Here is a 24,210-nt window from a genome sequence, read left to right on the forward strand (position 1 = left end):
TTCTGTGCAGCCAGGAAATCATGTCATCTACTCTCCCTACAGTTTGCTTGTTTGCGTTGCACAACCTAATTCTTTTTCGGAGCACATTTTCAATGTTTTATTCTCAAAACTTGAGTCTAGACGAAACAGAAATATCTGAACTGCAACGTCAAATTTCATCATATCTTGCGGTATAGCAGTGCTCCAAAGTTTTCTAAACAAATTTGTCTTGTGGCTCGGGGGGGGGGGGGAAAGAAACAAACATGTAAACTGCATTTTATAAAATGCAGCCGGGGAAAGACAAAACATTGTTGTTTGCGTGAGGATTATTCAAACTTTCTTGCGCTCTCACTCGTCTTTGTCCAACCCGTTCCCATCATTCCTCCCCGGCCCAGCCTTCCCCTGCCAAACCTCGCCTGTGTCTTCCAACCCGCCAGCCCGTCGAACAGCGCAAACCGCTGCAGCGGCATTCCAGGAGGCTCCTCCAGGACATGACAGGGATAAATCATAAGGAATAACGAGTGCTTGTTTCCGTGGAGGGTGAGGGAGAACCGAGAGCTTACAGACTGTCCAGTCAACACGTGTACTTGCACACACGCATGTACAAGGATCTGTTTGCATATTTTCGTTGCAACGGGGCCAAAATGGAAACCCTGAATCCAGACAGTGGAGTGAATGAGTTTACTCATAAAACAGTAGGAAACATTCATGAAATGTGGGCCGGTTACCACAGTGATGACACAACTGTACGCTCACATACATAATGTCCACAGCAACCGGTTTCCGCCTTTAGAAATCGATTTAAATAATACATCTAAGTTATTGCACCAACGTTTCTCCATCCTGATTTAAAGATTCATGTCTAACAGAGAGCATCTGTCTCCAACCACAACTTGGGTGTCCAGCCAGGTTTCGGGCAGTATCCGATGCAGCCACATCACCCCTGTCCAGACAAGCCTCCACCTCAACATGGGCAACCATAACAACTACACTAAGGTCACCAAGTCTGCACCGCGGGACGAGAACGCATCCGCCGCCGAGCTGCGACCTGCTCGGGGCTCCAATAACAGACGTCCACGCAGAGATGGTTGCGGTTGGACGGAAAGGAAAACAGAATGCGACGGGTGGCCAGAGACGATTAGCCGTTCTTCATCAAGGCACATTGGTGGACATCCGTCTTTTGGATGTTCTGCTAAGACATTTTCACAATGATCATGTGGTTACAGATTTTCAGAGAAAGAGAAACATATCACTAATCGCTCCACTGACAACAAGATTACAGGTTAGTGGAAATGTTTTATGGACTTTTAAGGTGCGATAAGTCCGATTTTTTTTACCAATCACAACAAATGTATGCCCTCCAAATAACTGAGCAAAGGAAAAAGTAGCTGTGTTATTGCAGTATTTAGCAGGGTGATATGCAGTGTTTCTCATGCTTTTTGATGTCAATGACCGCACAGCGAGGCCAACGTGAGATGCCAGAGAACTTTTCATGTTGTTGCGATTCCTCTGGTCGCCAACAGAGATCAGTAAATGCCACTTGGTGCTCCTCAGAAACTAATAATAGAGTCTAATAAATATTAGAATTAGCCTTGAGAAATGCATGTGTAGTTTATGTGTAATTGATGAATGTAAACTCCTATTGAGGTTATTAAAACTACAATACTTTTACACACAATGCAACATTAAATGTATGTAGAATGATTCACGTTTTAAAGCTTACTTTTGTCCATCCTGATTTGGAACAAAATTACTTCATTATGTGAAATTGCACATATATTGTCGAACATCATATGTTAAGAACACATTCACCTTCATCACTCACTCATTAAGATCTGAATAGTCCCCATTAAAATGTCACAAATACACAGAGATGCTGCATAAAACGTAACAACGCGACCATTAAAGCATTCAAACACAATTACTGTTCTGGTTACTGTACGGCATAAAAAAAAGGAAGTTGCGGCAGCTTGAAATGATAAACACATAAAACCAAGTCAACGCAGCGCAGCGGTCATCTTCATGTCTGGTGAACTGCAAACCTCTGGCGACGACCTCATTGTGCTTCATGACAAATTTACTGTTCAAGGCCTGCGTGGAGTCAGCTGAGGAAAGCACCGCAGTCTGCCCAAATCCACACTCGTATTCGCACAAAGACTTTATTTTTCCACACTTTGACAGCCTGAAACAATGAGTGTGCCGCTGCCATACTGTGTCCTGTTTATTTATTTTTTTATTCGGGGGTCATTTCACTGGATAAAGCCAACACAAATGTTTGATCCCGAGTAAACCAATTTAGGGATTAGCACATTAGCAAATAAGGATTAGGGAAATCGTGCCAAAGCTGTAATTTTTAACCAAATTAACCAAAATCAGAACACTTCCTTCCACAGCACTATTGGTTCTTCTTACCATTTTCTCATCTCAGACACACACACCTCTGACTTCTCCTCCTAAAAAACATTTCTTGTCCAACGTCTGTCACTACCAGAATGAATGACTCATGACTCTGGATCTCCTGATTATTCCCCCAATGTGCCACCACAAACAGCTTCGGCTGGTTTTGGAGGTATTTGGGAGATTGTTCCTCAGATGTTTTGGGAACACGCAGCTTTTGCTCCTGCAGTAATATTTGGGTAGAGCGATGGTTTAGGGGATGTTTTGGGGGGAAAGGGAGAGAAGGTAAAAATCAGGGCAGACTGGAGAGGAAAAGAGAAGAGAGACATTTCAACATTTCTCCCCACCAGTCACAACTAAAACCACTAAGAACAGCCTTGTTACGCTCTTCCCCTCCGCCCTTTCCCTCCTGTCTCCCCGTCATTCATTCCTCCCTTCCTTCCTTCTCATTTACTCTCCCCATGCATTCTTCCCTTTTCCACTGCAGATTGGGATCGAATGTGGTGAGTCTGACCGAGAAGAGGTAGAACTTTGTGATTCGATGAGAGGAAGCAGACAGCATGGTTTTACTTCCTCTTCAGTCTTCAGGATTTTCTCTTCAAACATCAACGATAGCTCAGGATATGAACAATGTTCCCTGTGTCTTCTTTTGCAAATAAATGTGTGAAAGTGAATTATAAAATGTATTAAGTGATGCGAATGCATGGGCCTGTGTTCGAAAAACACGTTTCAGGTATAATAGGATGACGTATGATCCAGGAAATTTGTGTTTTGAGAAGTAAAACCATGAGTTTGAAGGCTTGACAGATGCTAAAACACTGCTCAGGGGTTTCAAATACTATGGGACAATCAATTTACAGCAAAGAGGAACTTTAACCTGCAAGTCCACTGGAACCTGTTTGAGATTGCACTGAAAAAAGGATGTGCATGCTTGAATTCATCTGTTGTGCAGGTTTTAATAGAAGTCAATAGAAGATAGAACGAATATTCGTAGGATGGAAATGAAATGTGACCAAAACTTTACTGGCTTTCAAGTTACACAGTAATCTACTGGCCAATGCAGTTGCTTGCCGGAAGACGTCACGTTACGTTGTGGCAAAAGTCGCTTGTGTTTTTGGTTGGATCCCTCTGTGTCTGCAACCCCATTGTGCCAGTGCAGTGGCCTCATTGAATTGAATGAGAGTGCTGCATTTTTTCAGTGACGATCGGTCTAAACACGGCATTAGTCTTAGCTTGATTGAATGAATCACAAAAATGTGAACTCTTACAGAGCTGCTGTCTCTTTTGTTATATAAAAGTTACAATAACAATAGAAAATATAATAGCCAATGACCAAGCATATGTGTGTATCAGTAGGAGTGTGTAAAATACATATGCGTAAGTTAAGTATTGCATGCGTGAGATTGTTGATGGGCACGCGTTGCATGTGGGTGTGCATGAGTATCAATATCAAGTAATAACTCATAATAACTAATAAGGAGTAAAAGATGTACAGGGTCTTACCTTCCCTTCACATTTTCTATGGAGGGACAACCGGCACGCTGAAAGAAAAGAGACAAAATTAGGTTTGTAGTTTGCCTTTTGCTCAAGAATAACTGTGTTCACTGCTGAATGTACTGAAAAGGAAACAAGGTCAGCTCTCATCCTGACACTAGCATGCAGTGGTGCTGCCCCCCAGTGGCCACAAGAAGCAAACATCCATCCATTTGTTTGTTTGTGTTTCAGTATGCAGCAGGTAAATACCACTGGATGCTTCCTAAAAAAATACGTTTCAGGTATGATTTAGATGAGCAAAATATTCAAACAGACGCAGTGAGAGCATGTCAACCTCCAGGCACGAAACCGCCATGTTTTAATGTCTGGGCAGGCACGACCCTTAACCCCCACCAACACCTGCGGCCTCGCTGTCGACCTGGGTGGTCCCCAGTTGGCAAGAGTGTTTCTGATGTGTGAGGTGTGAGTGCTGGGTGGTCTCACGCAGGAGCACACTGGTAGAAAAACCCTCTTCGGTTAATCTAAATCTAATCTAAACCTCTGTGATCGTGATAAATGTGACACGTGGTCATTTGGTGTGTGAAGCTGATTGGTCATTATTTGGAGCTTTGAGTGAGAGTTAAGTGAGCGTTTGTCCATCCAATTAGAGAGAGGCAGCTGTCTACTTGTGAAAAGCCAGACCTCAATATGATTCCAAAACATGTTTTATAATGCTTCATATACATGAAGAATTTATGCACATGAGAATATATTTGTTTGATCCCTTGCGGGTGATTGTGTGTCGGAGGGAAGCAAACAAAGCTTTGTGGTGGTCAAAGCTCAAGTGATGTGTCAATTGAAGGAAAGGTTTAAAGGAAGGGTTTACACTGTTTCACAGCCGGTTAGCGTAGCTTAGCATTAGGACTGGCAACAGGGGGTTACAGCTCGCCTGGTTCTGCCTGTCAACACTTTAAAAGCTTCTGATCCCGGCCAATGAATTTCCCAAAATGTTGAAATATTCCTTTAAGGGGCACAAACAGTACACCTGAAGGCCGTGCAGGTAGCAACACAACCTCAGTGAGTTAGAGCACGTAAATCCTGAACATCTGCACACATCTGTAAGAGTGCACAGCACATCGTCTTACTGTCACATCTTACCTCAAGCAATGTGACCTTTTTTTCCAGGGTGCCTAGCAGCACTTCCTGTAACGGGCAGGACAGATGCTCAGATTGAACATGTGTCCAGGTGTTTGTACAGTTTAGCAAAAGGATCACATTCAATTGCACCAAAACTTATTTTTTGCTGCTCAAAACCAAGTTTGTGCACATAAAGCTGCTGTTAGGCTTCAGGAGGCAGTTTTTGGTTTTTAGCTGGATGACTTTAAGCTTTACCATTTGGCAAGGAAAGCTTATTGCAGTCTACTGTATTTTAACATAGAGGATGGATGAACAAAAGAGGGATGAAAGGGAAAGTAATTCTCCTGTGCTCCCCTTTGCACTCTTTTTCCTTTGTTTTCCATGTCTATCTCCAAATCCCCCCATACCCCAATTTCTCTCTCTTTATCCTGCCTCGCTCTACTCCCCCACCCCTTACCCCTCTCTCCCTTTTTCCCCTCTTATCTAGGCTAATGCAGCAGCAGCAGCAGCCATGCTAATTTTAACAGCAAATCCTCAGCCAAAGCCCCATACAGGCCCGCTCTCCTACCGCCAGGCTTCTGAGTGTCAACTGCTAAAGACTCTGCGTTTGTAGTTCAAAAAGGAGAAGGGGAGGGTGAGTGAAAGTGTGTTAGAGAGATGGAGGGGAGGCGACAAGAAAGAAAGAGAGAAAATGTGAGACTGCCCGGGAGTCCTCTAACATTAATTTCCCCTGGACTTTTCTTGGAGTGACAATAAAACCCTCAGTTCTTCTAAAATTAGAATCGAAAACATGTGAGTGGGTGGTGGAGGAAGACGGGGAGGCAGGGGCTTAAAGGGAGGGAGGAAGAGGGGAGGGAAGCCAAAGCTGCAACAGCAGACGCATGCATGCATACATACTGTATGCACAGTAAAGGAAAACGAGTGAGATGGATGCACAGCGAAGATAGAAGAGACAGATGTAGAATAACAGCTGCCAGACACATTTTACATCTAGTTGAACTGAATTTCTGTGGACTTCTGGTTGGACAAAAAAGCCTTGTGAGGTCTTCAAATTGTATTTGAATAAAAATCAGTTTAATCAATAGCAAATCGTATCGCCATCTGTGTGTATACGATGTTGGATGCTTTGCTCAAGCGCAGCAGAAAAAGGAAAGACTAATTCACTTTTTTTGTCTTCAAATTCAAAACAGCTATGATTGTTCGTGCTTGATTGTCCCTGAATTTTGCCCCAGTGCATGCTGGGATAGCCCTCGGCCCAGCCAGCCATCCTGAACAGGAATCGGGAGAACACATTCATGAATGGATCGCTGTCTGGTCACTCATCGGATTCAAAGTTGAACTGGAAGCAGGAGACTCACCTTTGCAGATGAGGCCCTCCTTGGTGATGGCCTGCTTGCATATATCACAGCTCTTGGCCTTCTTGAATGGCTTCAGCTTGAAGGTGTGTGTGTGGACGCCCTCCAGCTCGTCGGGCTGTGGGAAGAAGAGGAAGGAAGAGAGATCAGGAGGGAGTCGGTTGAATTGATGCCAGCATGTCCACGGCCAGTAGAAGCACATTTGGTATTCGGAAGTGATATATCCGCATATGGCGGCACGTCGGGGGTTTGAGCTCAGTCTTTGCTGGTTTCAGTTGACCGCTTCACTTGTGTCTTTGTTATTTTCTCTGTTTTAAATCTTTGTAATTGAATGTCTTTCATTTTTGGATTGTTGGTTGGACAAAAGAAGCAATTTCAAGATGCAACTGTGGGCTTAAAGAGGCTTTAATTACCATATCTTTGCTTTTTTCTGATATTTTATATACTCAATGATAAACTGATACAAAAAAAAGAAATTACAGTTTAATAAATGGATAATCATTAACTGAAGCCACGCTTAAACCATCTAAAGCAATGATTCTAAGCTCAGTTTATACAAAAAAGAAATAAACATGCAACATTCATCAAGTTTTTCGACAAGTTTTTTGTTTATTTAATCAAAGACCAAGAAGACACACTTTCACCACAGATATTATTTTGCGTCACAATGTTGCATCTACATGCACACACACTGACACAGTACGCCCACCAGCAGAGGATGTTTTCACTTTGAAGTTTTCTAATTAAATGACTAATTAATGAGAGAGAGAGAGAGAGAGAGAGAGAGAGAGAGAGAGAGAGAGAGAGACTGACTCACAGCAGCCAACAACCTCAAAAACTCGAGGAATGCTGTACGTGTGTGTGTGTGTGTGCGTATACATTTGTGTGTGTGTGTTCATACTGTACTGTATCGTGTGTGTGTGTGTGTTCGGGCCGTGCTGGAACATTTCTCAGAGCAGCCTGAGGACACTGCACCTCTAGAAACTGCACCAAAACCTGAGCAGAGCAGTGAGGAACAAACAGTGCACGTGATTCTTGTCCCCTTTAATAAGCAAAGATACTGAAATACAGATGATGATGATGATGTGCCGACGAAGGTGGGGTTGATGTATGCATGTTGTTCGTTGGCAGGATAACAACTTAGACCTTTGGAAAATGAATTCCATCACTTCTCTCTTTTATTACTGACATGGGTGACATTTCCAACACTTTCAAAGCATCGCTTTGTTAACATGTGATTTTCCCTCCAAACAGCTGCGCATTACTCTGTGTTGATTTGACTAGTTTAACCAGGAGCATACAAAATGCAGCCAAGAACACTGCAACTGGGTCACTGGAATTCCCTCTGAAGGTGCCTCAACTCTAAAGCAGCTCAGCCTGACTCTGAATACTTGAGAGCATCATAAAATTGTTTTTAAAAAACACATTTTTGTTAATTTATGGAACAGTCTGAGTAATGCATCACATATTGCATGTGTTTTATGATGGTTTTATTCTATGGCACGAGGCTGTTTGGGTTAGTTTGATTATTTTTTCCAAATCTTAAGGTCAAACTCATTAAAAACAACAACAACAAGGACAAGCAGCTATTTCCAGCTCTTCTTTTTCTTCTTGCTCACCCTCCAACACCCTCATGGATCTCCCCATAGTCCTAACTTGAGCTCTCTTTTACCACCATCCCTCTGTCTGAACGACCCCCTTGGTGAGTCATGACGATGATGTCATTTCCTTTGTGTATTTGTGCAGCTGGGCCGGTCTGGGTTGGGCTCCGCTGGACTGTAAACCTTAGTGCTCTTCAGCGAAAACAGTGTTTTAAAGACACCTCGTTCCAACTATCACCTTGAAAGGATGAATGAATGAGTGCCTTCAGGAATAAGTAGCAGAAATGTGACCAATCCCATGAGAGGGGATTCCAGTTTAGCATGATCAGCAGCTTAAAATGGAAGAATTATTGTAAATGCCACATCGCTTCCCAAATACGATGATCTAATTAGGATCCGCTTTTACGAGCTGAAGCGAAATAAATCAAACCCCAAAGTCAACGAGCCAATTTTCCTCCATCTACGACAATACTCGACAAACCGAGCTGCATGAAGCGTTGCTGTTGCGAGCCTGCAAGACCCGTAACTTCCTTCTCTTCTGCGTAGATTGGCGGGAACATTCATGTGCATCTACTCAGAACTTCAGCTTCACAAGTACTACGACTACTTCCTCTACAACCACAACTAATCACTACTACTGCTGCTACAACCAGAACTACTCCTTCCACAGAGGACTCCAGGTGTGATGAGGCTCCCCGATGAACACAAGACCACGTTGTGTAATTCTTTGCCTCATTGTCTTTGAGCTCATTTTCTGCTCTCTTTCCGGAGCTCCCTCGTCTTTTTTTCTCTCTCCGTGTGCCGCAGTCAATTTGGTTCAAAGCTTTTACGAAAGTGTATTTCTCAGCGTTTTCGCTGCCCTATCTCCCTAAATCTTAATGGCTTTTGTCACACTGCGAGACCGCTCGCTGTAAGCTCCACAGAGGAATCATGGCCGACCTTGGCTGCACACAGCATGTTACAACAGGTAGCGTCAAGCAAACAATATGCTACACTGGTAATTCCTGTAAAATACTTAATTAACTAACAGTCTGCCGTCCATCTCATTATTTTTCTCTCATGAGTTGGTTGATGTGTTGAGCAGCAGCTCAGGTTTAAACACAAACAGACCGCAGACATTTCTCTCACTCACAGTTTCATTAAAGTGAAGGGATGTAATCTGAGCCGACCGATATCCATCATGATCATTGGAGGACTGCTGAGATGGACAAATGTGAGACAGTGCAGAAGGAAAACAAAAGGGGATCATAACATGGAAAATGATTAGAAATATAAATATTAGACCAGCTACTGCTGGCAAAACATGCCCTGACAATACTCTTACAAAACAAACCTAATTCACTAAGATTCAAATAAAAACATGTTAATGGAGAAATAAATCATTATTTGTTTCAAGGAACAAATATATTTATTTAAACTATTTTATTTCAAAACATGCGGAATATGTGGAAAAGTAAAATGATGTCCGAGGATGAGACTTCAGATTTTCAGACTAACATGAGACTGAATAACAAGACTCACATCTTTTACAGTGTGGGCCTGCCTGGGTTTATAACTAGCGGTTGAAGCACCTTGTGCCCCTCTACAGCCTTGATGTTAAAGACGGACCTGGCAGAAAGCCGCCGGCTAAACCAATCAGACACAGCCAGCTGTGCCACAGGCAGGAGCCATGGTTACCTGGCTGCCACGAAAACTGAGTTCAATGTGTCCTGTCAGACAATGACGGATGAGGTGGGATTAAAAAAACAGGGAACAAAGAAAAACATACAACCACAAGTTTGCACACACACACATACACATACATACATAAACATGCATGCAGACCCGGGTCTACAGGGGTGAGTATCGCCTCAACAGGAGGGCAAAGGGTTCATGGATTGCTGCCATGCAGCATCTGGGATTCAACTGTTTTTCAGAGAAAGAGGGAAAAGGGCCTCATCAGCTTAAATGGCGAGTAATCAACAAAGAGAAAAGCAAGGGAGCACGTGCACAGTGGAAATGACCCTCAGAGTTTTACAGGGTTTTCTTTTTTCAGGGAGTAAAGATGTTTGTAAAGCTCACAATTAGGCATGTAATCAGAAAGCCAGTTGACTAATGAATGCCATCAGTTTCTTAACCATCCATGTAAGATTTTATTATCCAGTACAAAACAACTTGCCTCCTGATGTTCATATCAAGAAAAAGCTTAAGATTTGCAAAGAAAAGTCCATGCAGGACAAAGAAATCTGTAACTTTTTACCACAAATGTTAGAAGCATTTTCATATTCTGTACGCTCTGAAAACTTGTTCTGAACAAATCCACTGATAAATAAATAAATATGTGCATGAAAAAGAAAGATAAAAAGATGCAATCTGTATTGAGGATCTTTAATAATTCAACCTGGTGAACCAGAGCCCATATAGAGTTCAAACACCAGAGTTGTGACCGTTTATCACCAAGGTGGTCGCCGTAAATCAAGAAAACCACACAACAACAAAAAACCATCATGCTGAAATCTTCATAAATGTTCAGCCAAGATGATTTTTTTCAACAACCCAGCTGCTAAAATCAGTCAATCACGAACACTTTGAGTCACTTTTGAGTGCGTGGATCTTTCATGGAAGCTGCGTTTTTGAAAAACAGAAAAATCACAAGCCCCGTCCTCTGTGTCGTGTTAGGACGAGACTCCCAGGAGAGGCCCGGGAGAGAAAATGGAAAGGAGAAGGGAGAGGGATGGAGATGGAGAGAAAAGAGGGGGTAAAGGGATAGAGTGAGTGGTCTAAGAGCAAAGGATGGAGGAAGAGGAGAGTAGGTGTTTCTGTGAGTGTGTGTATGTATGTGTGTGTTTGTCCTGGCTTATAGACAGTAGGCCCAGTAAATCAAGGCCCTATGCTCCTCTCCCCCAGTTGCACTTAGCTAATGAAAAGCATCACTACGCTACCTCGACCGCGACCCCACTTAGAGCCAAGAAGTGGGAGCAGGAGGGAAGTGAAAGGGAGGGAGGGAGGAGGAGGGCACTCTCTCAAAGGCACTGCTCTTTCATTCTGCACAGGGACGACACATGGACACAAATTAGTCCTGGCACATGTAACCAATCACAAAACATGTAGTCAGTCCTGCACGTACACCTGGAAACGTAAACAGAGGTGAACATAGTGGAGCATTTAGCAGCTAAAATAGCAGATATTTCTTCAGCGGGTTGGTGGAGACCAAAACAGAGATAAAAGTAGTGTGATTATTTAACTTACATTCAAGTCGACACAAACACATATCTGAATGAAGGCTAATATTGCTCCGTAACTTTTCTGCAGGATGTGAAGGGGAATTGTTTGCTCGCTTGCTCTGTGTCGGGTGATGTTATGTCAATGTTGTGTTAACAGCTTGTTTCTGCTGCCTCCAAGTGGCCAAAAAGATCAGTTAAATACAAGAATTTGTCGCAGTTGTTCTTGGATATTACCGTTGTACAGTTGACACGATGGAGGTCAACACAACCTTTCTGTGGACGCAAATCTGCTTTGATCACCACAGCCGAGCATATTATACTAAAACTCTTAATATGACGGTATATGTTTGAAGTCTGGACTTCCTGCTTATGCCAGGTGCATTTTGAGCTGCTACATCTGGTCCACTCAAAACTACATTCACGTTCTCCAACACACACACACACATCAACACAAACTTCACCACGTCCAGCTTCATTCCCACATGTCCGGCCAACAAGCCTCCTCTAATGTAAAGCTGCACATGTGGTTCTATTCATAGCTCAGTTTGAGTCTTTCTGCATGAATTGGAAGAATGGTTGGAAAACACAAAGAGGGGCATGTTGGAATAAAGATGTACAGTAGCATTTTGCATAATGATGTAATTTCACGCAAGGCCTGTAGTCCAATAATCGCTCACTCAGAGTGTCCCCCGATGTGCAATAACCATCTGCAAGGTACAATAATGAAATAAATAGCCCTTTAGAGATTAAAACCAGAAGTTGAAGACATTTTTTACTTTAACTTTGCTGTTTTTCTGTATGTTTAGCGGAAGGATTACATGTTCTTATCTGTGGCACAAAACATATGTACTTCTTTATAAGAAAACACGGGAAATGGATCAAATAAAGATCGGAGCTCTTTATTCCTCTTATTCCTCCTGAAAATACTTTTTTGAGATGAAATTGACATTCCTCAAGGCTGCAGTAAATATTCTCACTGTCCTGTTAAGGCTGTCCAATGTAAGATAGATACTGTGCGAGAGAGAAAGTGAGTGAGTGAGGTGAATTGTTGAGTGACTACCTGGCTGATGGACGAGGGGAATGAACAGAATGAGTCATCCAGACAAAAAAAAACATCAAAGAGCGCCAAAACGTTGGATGACATGACTCAATGAAGTCAAGCATGAAGAACAGGAACCACAGAAGCTAACAGGCCGGGCCCCCCCCCCCCCCCCGAGATGAAACAGCAGAGCCACACCTGCTTTCAATTTCCACCAAATTGAAATTCTGTCTGGCACAATGGGCGCCTTTGTGAGACGAGAGAAAACGAGAACGGGAAACAAGACGGACAATGAGGACATGGATGATATTTGTAATATTTGTATGCGTGTGACAGTGTTTATACGTTTCCTATTCTAGAGAGCAGTTTTCAACACATGACAAATAAGGTGGACATCTAACTGCTTTAAAGGGGAAGAAACTCGGTACGATATACGATCAGAATACGACTCTCAAGAGACAGATTTTAGAAAGAAGCCCATTTCCCTCAATGCAAATATTTTCACTCACATCATTTAAACTCCACAGCCCCAGTTTGTAACACAGCCTGTCCGATATGAATTTTCTCATCCACAGGTTATTTCCTCACACCAGTCCACAACTTTTATCACCGCCTGAGCAGTGATCCGAGCGGGAAGTAATCTCATCTGTATGTGTAAAACCGTTAAAAACGACAGACTTCTTTCACATTCAATGAAAGTGTGTCAGACTCTGCGTCACCTCGCTGTAAACTCTGCTCTCATTGGCAGCCTCCGCTCTTGAACTCTCTCTGAATCTGTGATCTCAACACACAGATGGCAAATCAAACGGCTCCAATTAGCATTGCGGCTAAGATCGGCCTGCAAGACGGTTTAAAACGAAAAAAACGCACTGCCAAATCTTGTTTCTATCAACAACTTTGCTCAGCACAAAAATCAGGGGTTCCTAAAAAATGTCAAGGACCCTTAAATTTAAAAATGTAAAGCCATGCAGGTTGATTGAGGTGTTGTCCTAACCATCTTTAGAGTAGATGGGAAAATAACATAGCGGAGAGTGAAATCTCTTATTTTATAACCCCCAAGAGGCCTTTCTCACGATTATGAGTACATCAGTGATTAAGTACCCATAATCATAGTAAAGCATGTCGAGCCGGCTGTTCCTGGATAATCCATAGGCACAGTTTTGTAAAGCTTTCTCTGAAATAGTGAAAAGTATAACCATACGGTCAGGGTATGTCTTTTAGATGAAATAGACACATTCCTTAGGATCACAAACAAGCTCAACTCGAAAGAAGCTCGAAATATGTATCACATCATTGAATTTTTTTACAATTTGAAGGCACCGATGACACACAGTTCTTTCCTTGTCTGCATCCAAACTTCATTGGAGTATGGATCCGCGTACAAGAACACAGATATGAGCTCAGGATGTTTTATTTATGGAGCTGAATACAGCCGATCCCAGTGGACGGACATGTGGGCCGGTTGCCAGATTGTAGTAGAAACTGTGTGTGTGTGTGTGTGTGTGTGTGTGTGTGTGTGTGTGTGTATATCTACCTACCTGCTTATTTGCGTGGGTGTGATATTATACGAATGTAACAAATAAACCCACATACATTGGAGTGTGTACGTGAGGGCGCAGCTGTTATACTGTTTGCGCGAGCGTGCGATATGATCAATACCAGGTGCAGACAGAGAGACACAAAGATCAATGAGCTGTGATCATGAAGTCCGAGCTGCTTATGATCATTAGCCAGCTGCTAATGAACTCAGAACGCCGTGTTTGCGAATGAGCTCTCCTCTCCTTGAGTCCATCTCTGGGAAAAAAGAAAAGAAAAAGAACACGCACAGAGCAAAACGGAGATGAAGCTTTGAAAGGTAGATTGCAAACATTTCTGTGTTCCCTACATATTGGTACAGATGTCGATACTTCATGTGGGCAGGTGAGAGTGGACTAAGTAGTTATTTTTAACTGCATCCAATGTCATCCTATAACTACAAGCATACATTTTTTTTTATGTTTGAGTCGTGGACAGATAGATCTGCTGAACGTGGGCAGAGATCCAGACTCGGGTATGAGATGTGGGGGCCGAGTAGTGCACGGTGCCCAGGGGATGTCTGCCAAAGCTCGGTCGCGGACCGGCTGGTGGTGGCCTGAGGCCTGGAGGGAGGCGCCCGGTCACATTGCATATAAATCACCTGGTCACAGATACGCAGAGCATTGTTTAGCCAGAGTGACGGCTTGCACTCTCTGAGGATGGTCTGAGTCTCAAGGATACAGTACCGTATGCCGCGCATGTATATAGACACATGCATCAAATGCAGTGGTTAGAGCATGGAGAGTTGGAGGGATCTCTGGCTGCGGACAGTCAGCCTGTGAGGCAGCTGAACAGCTCATGAGGTCCCATCGGAGGCTGTTGACCGAAAGTAGGTCTGAGTGCAGTTTCATGTCATTTGGAGGTGGGCTTCATCATCAAAACCACAAATATTATTATTAGAATTACATGCTGAACAAAAACTTTTTTTATCTCCTATTTTTCTCCAAGTGGATAACATTAGAAAAAGCTGGAATAGTGTGGGCAGCACTAACCGCTGAAGATGCCTGATGAAGCCTCATGAGGGTACTTGACCCTTTATACTGGCCAGTGCTTCAAAAATAGCTAATTAATTGGGATTTATACTCAAGTGAAAGGATGTTCTCCAATGTTTTTTTTTATATCTATCACTTTTACTGGAATAGATATTCATTACAGATTCATTACACAAGAATCTCCTCACTCAACGAAAGCTAATCAGCAGGCCGGGCTAGCACTTATTAGCAGAAGGAAATGACATTCCTAATACACGCCAGGCCACACTCATACAGAGGTGACACACACAGAGGCGTGTCAGGCAGCAACGGCCCAATCAAAGCCCGATTGATTTTCAGAGCTCTCTGGGGATTCTGTTCAGTCAATAAGGGACTCTGTGAGACGACAGAAGACATGATCGACCTACCATACATCTTGACTTACAGTCTTTCAGCTGCCTTGTACTACAGACCTTGTCTTTGAGCAGCCTGGAAGCCTTTGCAGACTCATGACGGTGTACGTATTGTTGTTGTGTGATGATAGCATGTGCTATAGTGTCATTTTGTAGTCTTTAGACTTTTAGTCTAAGTCAAACTAAGATAAACACTAGATCCATATCCAGGAAAAAAAATAGTAATAATATGCTCCAAAAATGACGGATTGGGCCTTTAACTATCAAAGTGACCTTTTCAAATACTGTAATGTTAGAAAAAGGGACGCATGATTAGACTTTTAAAAATGATATAATCCCTGCAAAGCCACTTACTTGCACTGCACATGGTTGTCTTAGTATTTTCCAGGGAAGAGAGACAGCGAATGTGAAATATAGAGTAGTTGGCATCAGTGAACATCTGTAGTCAAACCTGTGACACTGCAGAACCCCATGAACATTATCCCAGGTCTTAACAGGAGCGCCCTGACTGCACTCGGGTAAACACCGGCAGGAAATTCTTCAGTGAATGTGTTCAGAATCATATCGCCTGTGCTGTGTCAAATAACGCTTGTTGTTATTCATAGCGGAGCTGCTTAGCATATTGTAGAGCGGTAATGAGCTCACAGAAGTATTCGGCCAGCACTGGAGGAACTAGCCTGCATTTGTGGCTGTTTCTGTCAGCATGTCAAATCTAATATTCCCTCTCTGTGTGTGAGGGGGGGATACATTATTAATAGCATGTATTTGAGGAGCTTTCTTAGAACCCGCTTCTCGCACGTCACTCAGCCTCTCCTCCTCTTCCTCTCTCACGCCCCACAACACTCATGTCTTCCCCTCTCGTTCCCTCTTCAGCGTTTTCGTCTCCTTTTGTTGTCGATTTGAAGGGTGATCATGTTGGATTGGAGGCCTTGCATCTGGACAACTCAATGTCTCACTTTGCATATGAACTGCGTGGGAGCTTTTCCTCCACCTACTCCACTCTTTCTCCTTGCATCCAAATGGCCCTCTCCCCCACTGCAAGCTACAGAAAAGTAGGGCAGATGCCTCACTTAACACTTGGGTGCGATCATTACACACTGTGTATACATTATACAACAAAAAAAGCAATAAATCCACCTACTTTCCCAATGAAGACGGTGTTGCACTGCAGCTAGGAGCATTAAAAGGTAGGTAATGTATGCGGAAATATGTTAACATACAAAACCCCACATATTTCTTACTCTAATATGTGATTCTGTGGCTGGATTTGGCATTGCACATGTATTAGAAGAAGTGTTCCTCAAGCACAAAAAGACATCGCAGGCTTAAACGCTAAATTTATGTTCCTCTGCAAGAAAAAGATCTTATGTCCATATTCACATGCTTCCATAGTCCACACACATCCTCACGCATGTCCAGAGGTGTGTTGGCGTGCTTGACTTTTTCTGTCTTTTTTTTGTTTAGCCAAGATGCTGCGTGGAAAGCCCCCAGTTCCTGACACACCCAGTCAGTCCCAGATAGCAGGAGAAGCAAGCAGCAGCAGATTAAATTATACAGGAGGAACCAGAAATAGCTCCATCGCCGAAGCCGCGTGGACCCAACGCAAGAATGCGCCGATGCGAGTAGCCACAGAGCAGTCAACTAGATTAGTCCTGCAAGGATCACGGAACGAAATCAGCTACTGTAGATACACCGGCCATGCTCTCACGTCCGACAAACGTGAACCTGACCTCTAGTGACCAAAGGATGAAGGTCACTAGAGTGCGTTCAGTGGAGAAATCTAATCTCCAGCTTTGGCTAGGATGAGACCTGAGTCAACTTTGCACATTTTGAACCAGACAAAAACAATAATTTTCCAACTTTTGAACACCTACAGAAGCAACAGTGGTGCTGCTGTGTAGTTGCTTCAAAAGGAACCACTGATCATGAACTGCTCACCTCTCTACACTCCACACATAAACATAACCGCCCACTTGACAACACATGGAAGGTCATTTAGAGCATTTGATAAGATGTGGGCAGGAAAAAATCCATTGGGTCATCCATAAATGTGATAAATGTAGCTTTGGTTACACCTCTCTCACGCCTATTGAGAAATACAACCTGCTTCTTTGGACTGCATCCAAAATACAGCAGCTTTTGTTGCCTCTCTGACAATTGACCTTATTCCATGATGACCTTTAGCTGATCGCCGGGACCTACCACTGTACGTCCCAAATATGTGATTTCTTACCCAAAACATGCAGGAGAGGCAAACCCAGGTCCTGGCCCTCCCTGCCAGGGCGGAGGGCAGAGACACGGAGGGCATCCTGGAAAAGGGCTCTCCAGGCTCAGGACAGAAATCCACGGTATTCCCAGAAATTCCCGGCGGTTCCACGCAGGCTTCGGCGACACAGATCCATGCCAGACGTGCACGGTGCACAGAGGGTGGGGAAGGGAATGCTCTCGTTTTCTCTCTCGGATGGACTCAGTCAGTCAGCCTCCCACTCTCTCCCTCTCCCTCTCTCTCTCTCTCTCTCTCTCTCTCTCTCTCTCTCGAAGTGTGGTAACTTTATTCCTTGGAGGAATTCCTTGCATCCCTCACCTCTCTTTCCCTCCACCTCTCCTCTGTGAGCATGCTCGCTCATGTCTGCACTAATGTCACTTCAATTTTTCATCGGCAACCCCTTCTTGTTTCCAGATCTCTCCACTCTTCCTTCAGCAATATTTGCAGGACTCGACAGCTGCCGTGACGCAGCCGAGTGGCCAGACAAACAATGAGAATGTAACAGGTTCTCACTGCAGAAGCCGCTGGGAACTATTAGAAAATATATCTGAGCTCATCAGTGAGGTATACATATGTTGTATATACAGATGCACAGGCAATCTCATTAAAAGAAAGGCCATATACACAAATATGGCCATATGGTAAGGCGTCCATTACTCTTCTTGCAGTAAAAGCGGTGACATCCTTTATATTTTGAGAGAAACACTGTCATAACTTCTTCTTCTTCTTTTGAAAACCCATATGAAACACTTAACTATTGCAGTCAAGCCCGAGATGACACACCCCTGATGACATCATCAGAGTTACTTTCTCAGACTTTACAAAGCTCTCTACAGTGTCACAGAAGATTATAAAGCTGACTACACTATAAGGTAAATAAATTGATGAAAACACTTTTTTAAACCTCCCTGCATGTATCTGTATGCGTTTTGCATCCTCCCAGGTCCTCTGTGTGTGCAAGTGCAAAATACTTAACACGCATGTATGCATGCAAACGTTCTCGAGCACATGTGCATGTATACATCTATATCCAGTACAGCTCTGAATCAACATTATATCAGCGGTGAGGGCACATTACATCACTCCACAGTCAGATCCATAAAGGGCTAAGAGCCAATTCATTTTGAGAAAACACCCTCTATTGATCCTTGCTGCACTCCATCACTTCCACTGGAACAGTTACCTCAATCCATAGGCTAACCTGACACATAATTTGTGTGTGTGTGTGTGTGTGTGCGTGTGTGTGTGTGTGTGTGTGTGATCTGCGGATCTTGCTGTTGTTGGGGAAAATACTAATTTTTATAGTCATAAAATGCGTGTGTGTGTGTGTGTGTGTGTCTCCCTCCATGTGTACTCATATCAACATAATGTCAGCAAAGAGCACTGTGTGGACGCATTGGGGGACTGGTTGTGCTGCAGCACTCCTGAACTGGTTTTCAAATGGACTTGGTGGCTGTGTTCGACACATGGCAGCCACTTTCTCCCTGCAGCCAACTGGTCTAAACTGGGTTACTAGCAGCCTCTAGTGGCCTCCAACCAACACTCAGACAGTGTCTGCAGATACGTAAAAGCAAGATTTTACAAACATACAACTCATGCATGCATCTCATGTTTTTCTTCTGTCTGGATGCAGCCAGAATACTCGTTTACTACCTGCAAAAAGCATTGATTTTGAGTCTGCTATTGGGAGTGGTGTATTTTCTCAGTACAACATTTTTGCACAGTGAGGTCAGGTTCTTATTCCCTTATTCCCAGTGCAACATGCCAGAACTCAGTGAAAACACACAGCCAGGCAGGCACAAGCACACACTTGTACTTTATTTCCCACAGAATTGTACTCACGGAAAAGGGACTTTAGACCATCACGGGACAGTAAAACTCCCCATTAAAGGCCTGACTAATGATGTTAGCAGCCCTCTACCTATTTAAAGGTTGGGGGAACTTTGCTATACATGTACATACACTGACAGAGTGATATTTGATCACCAGCTCCACCAACACAAAAACGCCCAAGATGTTGAAATATTATGGTTGTACTAGACATACTGCTCAAACAAAAACTGTGATGGAAGAGAAGAGAGGAGAGAAAAAAAAATAATAATAATTCTACATTGACTCTGCAGTCTCCTCCTCTGTCGCTGGAGAATCCATCACATTAAAGCTTTAATGCTAAAATAACAAAGCATCCATCATGCTGAACGCCGGCCCAGAATACAGCGAGCCATTCAGGGAAGAAGTGTGCAATTCTCTGGGTGCGGTACCTGCACACAGCTCGCCATAGTCGGACGACATTACTCAAGGTAAGTTGGGAGCGTGTGATAAATACGACGAGCAATGAATGAGGTTTTCATACATATGCTGGAGAGGCAATCTAGAGGGAGAGAATAAGGAGCTATTCAGCGGACAGGTTCCCCGTCACAGTCTTCTCTTTTGGCTGTCTGCAGTACTGCCTGATGTGAATTTACTGCCCTGGGGGACATTAGTTAAATGAATAGGGAGGCAAGTAAACAGAAAATACTGGAGGAGAGGAGGGCAGAGGAGAGGAGAGGAGAGGAAACAACGGGTGAAAGACGAGGAAAGAAGACACCACGATGTATATGAAATAGAGGGAAAGGAACATAGAGGAGAGGAGGTGAATTCAAATAAAAGAAAAGAAACTGAGGGAAAAGAGAGGACAGAGACAAGGAGATGAGATGACACAATGAGGAGAGGAGAAGAAAGAAGAAGAGGGGGAAACAAAGGAAGGTGAGGAGGGCAGGAGATGAAAGGACAGGAGAGGAAATTTAAACGGAATAAAAGAAAAGGAACAGAGACGGGAGGAAAGAGGACAGAGGCAAGAAAGGAAAAGAAATTGGAGAGAAGAGACGACAGGATATGAGGATAGTACCACAGTAGTGTCACCATAGTAACACACATGGAGAAAACCTCCACCTCCCTCATCTCTTCCTTACAAAACCGCCACACATTCACAGTCAAACACACACACATGCCGACAGTATTCCGAACCCGTCTCCCGTTGTAACCCGGCCCCATCGTGTGTGTGTGTGGGGGGGGGGGAACTGTGTGAGCCGCGTTGCCATGGAAACTGAACACCTCACAGTGGTCCTCAGGGGGAAGACACAGAGCCTTACCTCTCCACTTTCACCTCCCCGTTGGTCACGTGATCAGCTGGAGACCGCATGGTTGACTTGTAAACTTCAAGAAGTGTCCTAAAATCCCTTGTACAAGATGCAAGACATGTATAATATTTTGATGATGATCTTACGTATTATGTGTACTGACAACATAGCGCTGGGAAACGTACAGTATATACTGTGCATCTTGTTCTCTTTGAGTTTACACTTCGTCCGAGTAAAAACTGTATCATTGTTAGAGAGACGTGGAAAGATTCATATCTGTGCCAGATTATCAATGCAAAAACTCTCTCTGAAGTAATATCTGACCGCATGTTAAGTCGTAATAAACATGTTTTCTTCATCTGCCAACGCTGTAAAATCAACCTTTTGCACGTTCTTTCAAGAACAATAGAGTTTTGGAAAATAACAATCTCAGGCCTCAAATACAGACAATAACTTGATTCTTTACAGCTTTTTTTAGTATAGGGGCTACATGAATGTTCCAAGTTAAAATGAACAAGGGGACAAATGTATACCATATATATACACCTTAACAAGGGTACATCCCTGGTGACAAGTCCCATTTTACGGTGTAGGCACAAGAGTAGAAGATGTGCCTGAGCTTCCTCTCTAACATCTCTCTCTCTCTTCATTTACAGCCTCGGTTCATTAATAGTTTTTATATGAGTGTTTCCAAGAGTGAGGAAAAAAATCAAACAAAAGGAAATCCTCTTTCTAGATTGAAGGGGGAAAAAAGCCAATGCTGAGAGGACAGGCTGAGCAAGAGCTGTGACTGAACGAACATAATGGGTTGGGGATTCATTGCATAGGGTCGAGGAGATATATAACGAGTGTGTGTGTGTGTGTGTGTGTGTGTGTGTGTGTGTGTGTGTGTGTGTGTGTGTGTGTCTGCAAAGGCACTAACAAGCTCCACACACATTTACACACGCATACGAGAGAGTGCGACAAGGGGAGTGTGGTGGGATTGAGCGCGGGTGTAGAGATAAGGAGCTGCGGCAATGGGGCGGGGGGGGGGGGGTGCTGCTGGTGTTGGTGCTGCTGGGGAGGGTGTTGGGGCTTGGAGAGACGGGCGGCTGCAGCACTGCACGCTACGGCGTCACCACAAACAGAAAAATCCATTCATTACCAGACAAGCCCAAACGCTTCGCATATACGCAGCGAGCACGCAGTCGAGGGAGAGTTGCAGCAATGCAACACTCAAGTTTCAAACCTTTTTGACTGACACCTACGTTCAGGAGCGGAGCTTTTCAAAAATAGCCAACGGTGAGGATGAAAGGTATGAGGGCACGTGAAAGTCCCGAAAGGTGTCTTTACTGAGGGCGCAGCGCATTAAGCTGATTTGGTCAGGGTTTCCTGCCTTAGGACAACTGTTCTAGAGATGCTCATGGTGTTTAGAAACATGAACAATCACCTCCAAAAATCATCCCACCCATCCCCATTCATCAGAGGATGACCTCGGGTATTGTTTCTGGTGTCCCTTCATGTGTACAAGTGCCTGTGTGAGAGGATATGGTGCCATTTCGTTGTTACACATGATTGACTCTCTGCTAGAGAAGAGCACAAAAAAAGCAAAGATTGCACTCCATGTTCCAATAACATTGGCTCCGGGGAAGCAGACAAAGAAGCTGAGCGTGCGTTCAGCTGATACCATTCAAGGAACTCCGTTTGGCCTTTCTTGCTCATACACATGTGCCATGCAACCATCGGAATATGGCTCAGGGGATGAAAGACTCGCAGCCCTCATCAAAAACAAACAAATACAGCATGACGTGCGACGGCGAGAGATGGATGAGAATCAAGAGCTCTTTCAGGGGATTACGCAAACCCCCAATAATGGTGCATTACAATTCTGCAGCTCCGAAGGCAAGGTGACCCTATGTATCAGGAGCAACATTTGTTCCAGGTTTGGTTTGGTGCCTGGCTCTAGTGGCACATCCAAAATGTGATCTTCATGGTTCCCCACCGTCTTCTATCTGGAGCGGCTGCCTGGAGACCACTTGGAGATGTAACACTGACCTTGAATCAGCACTTAGAGGGACACCAACCAGTCTGCCAGAGCTCATGGTCCATGACCAGCTGCCAAGCTCCTTTTCACAGCTACGTCACTTGGTGGTTTACGTAAAAACCGTCTGGATGTATGTAATGGATGAGTGGTGTGACTCCGAGCAAGGCCCAGCCAGACGTATATTTCATGCAGGATGAGAATTCCAGACATGCGTTTTGGCATTTATTGTGGGAGAAAGTCATCTGCGTGCGTTGAAGTGAGACAATGAGAGACGACATGTGCAGAACTCGTCATCTAAGTCCACTGAATCCCGGCTCAGTCTCCCATTCCCCCCTCCCCACTCCGTGAAGTCTTACCTTGTCTCGCTTGGCCCCCCGCAGAGGGAAGAAGCAGGCGAAGAGGAACTTGCCCCAGCTGACGACGGCAGCCAGGCACCAGTTGAGGCGAGCCATGCCTGCGTCCGTCCCGTCTCGTCTGCCAGCCTCTTATCCCCCCCCCCCCTCGGTGCCCGGGATAGGATCCTGCAACCTCCCCCCAGTAAAGAGAACGATGTCAAGTGAAAAAAAGACCCCGCAGTGTCAGGAGACCCTCTTGTCCTACTCCGTGGATCAGAAATGAATTGAAAACCTTCCTGCAAGTCTAACGATGACAGGGGATGTATTTTCCTTTCAGGTTATTTTTTGGCAATTTTGGCTACCTGTCTGGCTATGTGTCAGCAATTCCAATTTGAGGGGGAACAAGGGGGGCCGGTGTGAAGCTGCTGGTGTCCCACAAATGGACTAGACCTTTGGACGGTCTAGGGGGACCTAATAGCATCAAGAGCCTAAAACTGCCCTCCTGTCTTTGCATCCATCGGTCTTCCTCTCTCTGTGGTCTCTTCTGTCTCCACAGCCGGGGTCTAAGATGAGTCAGTCCTCAAAGTGTGATGAGCACCGTCGGCTGCATAATGCGAAGAGCTCGCCGCTGATCGACGACACTGTTACACATACGCACGCTGGCATGCCCACACTCCCTGTCTCTCACTCACACACACATTCACGCACATGTACGCTCGCCTGCAAAAAAAGAAAGGGAAAAAAAGCCCCGCTGTCCTGGCACATACATCCACAGGCAGAAGAGCCCCTCTCTCTGGTCACACGGCACCCCTCCAGGCTCAGGATCCCCGGTGCTTCGCGCTCACACACTCCGCTTACACACACACACGTCTCTCCCGCTCTCCTGCTCTGTGCTGCTCTCTCACACATACACACATGCACTGATGCTGCAGCACTTACTCAGCCAGCGCGGGAGGAGGGGAGCAAAAGAGTGGGGGGGGGGGGGAGAGAAAAGGAGAAATGACTGGGAACATAACGGTTGGAGAGAAGAAAAAAAGATGGGAAAACAGAAAGGGTTTCTGCTGAGAACGACAGATTGAGTGTATTCATCCAGTGTTTTTGTATTTCAGAGTTGAAGCCAGTGGGGACGGGCGATGTGCGTGTGCACGAAAAGTGCGCATCAAGTAGTGATCACTGGGAGAGGTGGAGGAGGCGGAGGAGGTGGAGGAGCAACGGAACGGGCTGAAAGAGTGAATGGAGGAGTCAAGATGGACGGATGAGAGACACCAGGAGAGGAGAATGACAAAAAAAGGGGGAAAGCAGCGAGTCGCAGAAGGAGGGGGAG

At 44.5% G+C, this 24,210-nt stretch overlaps 1 protein-coding gene across 3 annotated transcripts in view; it reads right to left on the reverse strand.

Moving 5' to 3' along the window:
• tns1a (tensin 1a) overlaps nucleotides 1-23,804 on the reverse strand; it is a 45,947-nt gene extending 22,143 nt beyond the window's left edge. For 2 of the 3 annotated variants that reach the window (XM_031851814.1, XM_031851813.1), the window contains exons 1-3: nucleotides 22,908-23,804; nucleotides 6,345-6,459; nucleotides 3,880-3,917 (exon numbers count right to left, since the gene is read on the reverse strand). In XM_031851814.1, the coding sequence (XP_031707674.1) occupies nucleotides 3,880-3,917; nucleotides 6,345-6,459; nucleotides 22,908-23,003 (249 nt within the window). In that variant the 5' untranslated portion in view covers nucleotides 23,004-23,804. Of the gene's footprint in view, nucleotides 1-3,879; nucleotides 3,918-6,344; nucleotides 6,460-17,376; nucleotides 17,640-22,907 lie in introns of those variants that run through there. The other variant, XM_031851815.1, reaches the window with a different exon arrangement.
• Nucleotides 23,805-24,210: the final 406 nt, after the last annotated feature.

This window comes from Anarrhichthys ocellatus, unplaced genomic scaffold (assembly GCF_004355925.1).
Source record: "Anarrhichthys ocellatus isolate YVR2014 unplaced genomic scaffold, GSC_Weel_1.0 scaffold12, whole genome shotgun sequence".
NCBI lineage: Eukaryota > Metazoa > Chordata > Actinopteri > Perciformes > Anarhichadidae > Anarrhichthys > Anarrhichthys ocellatus.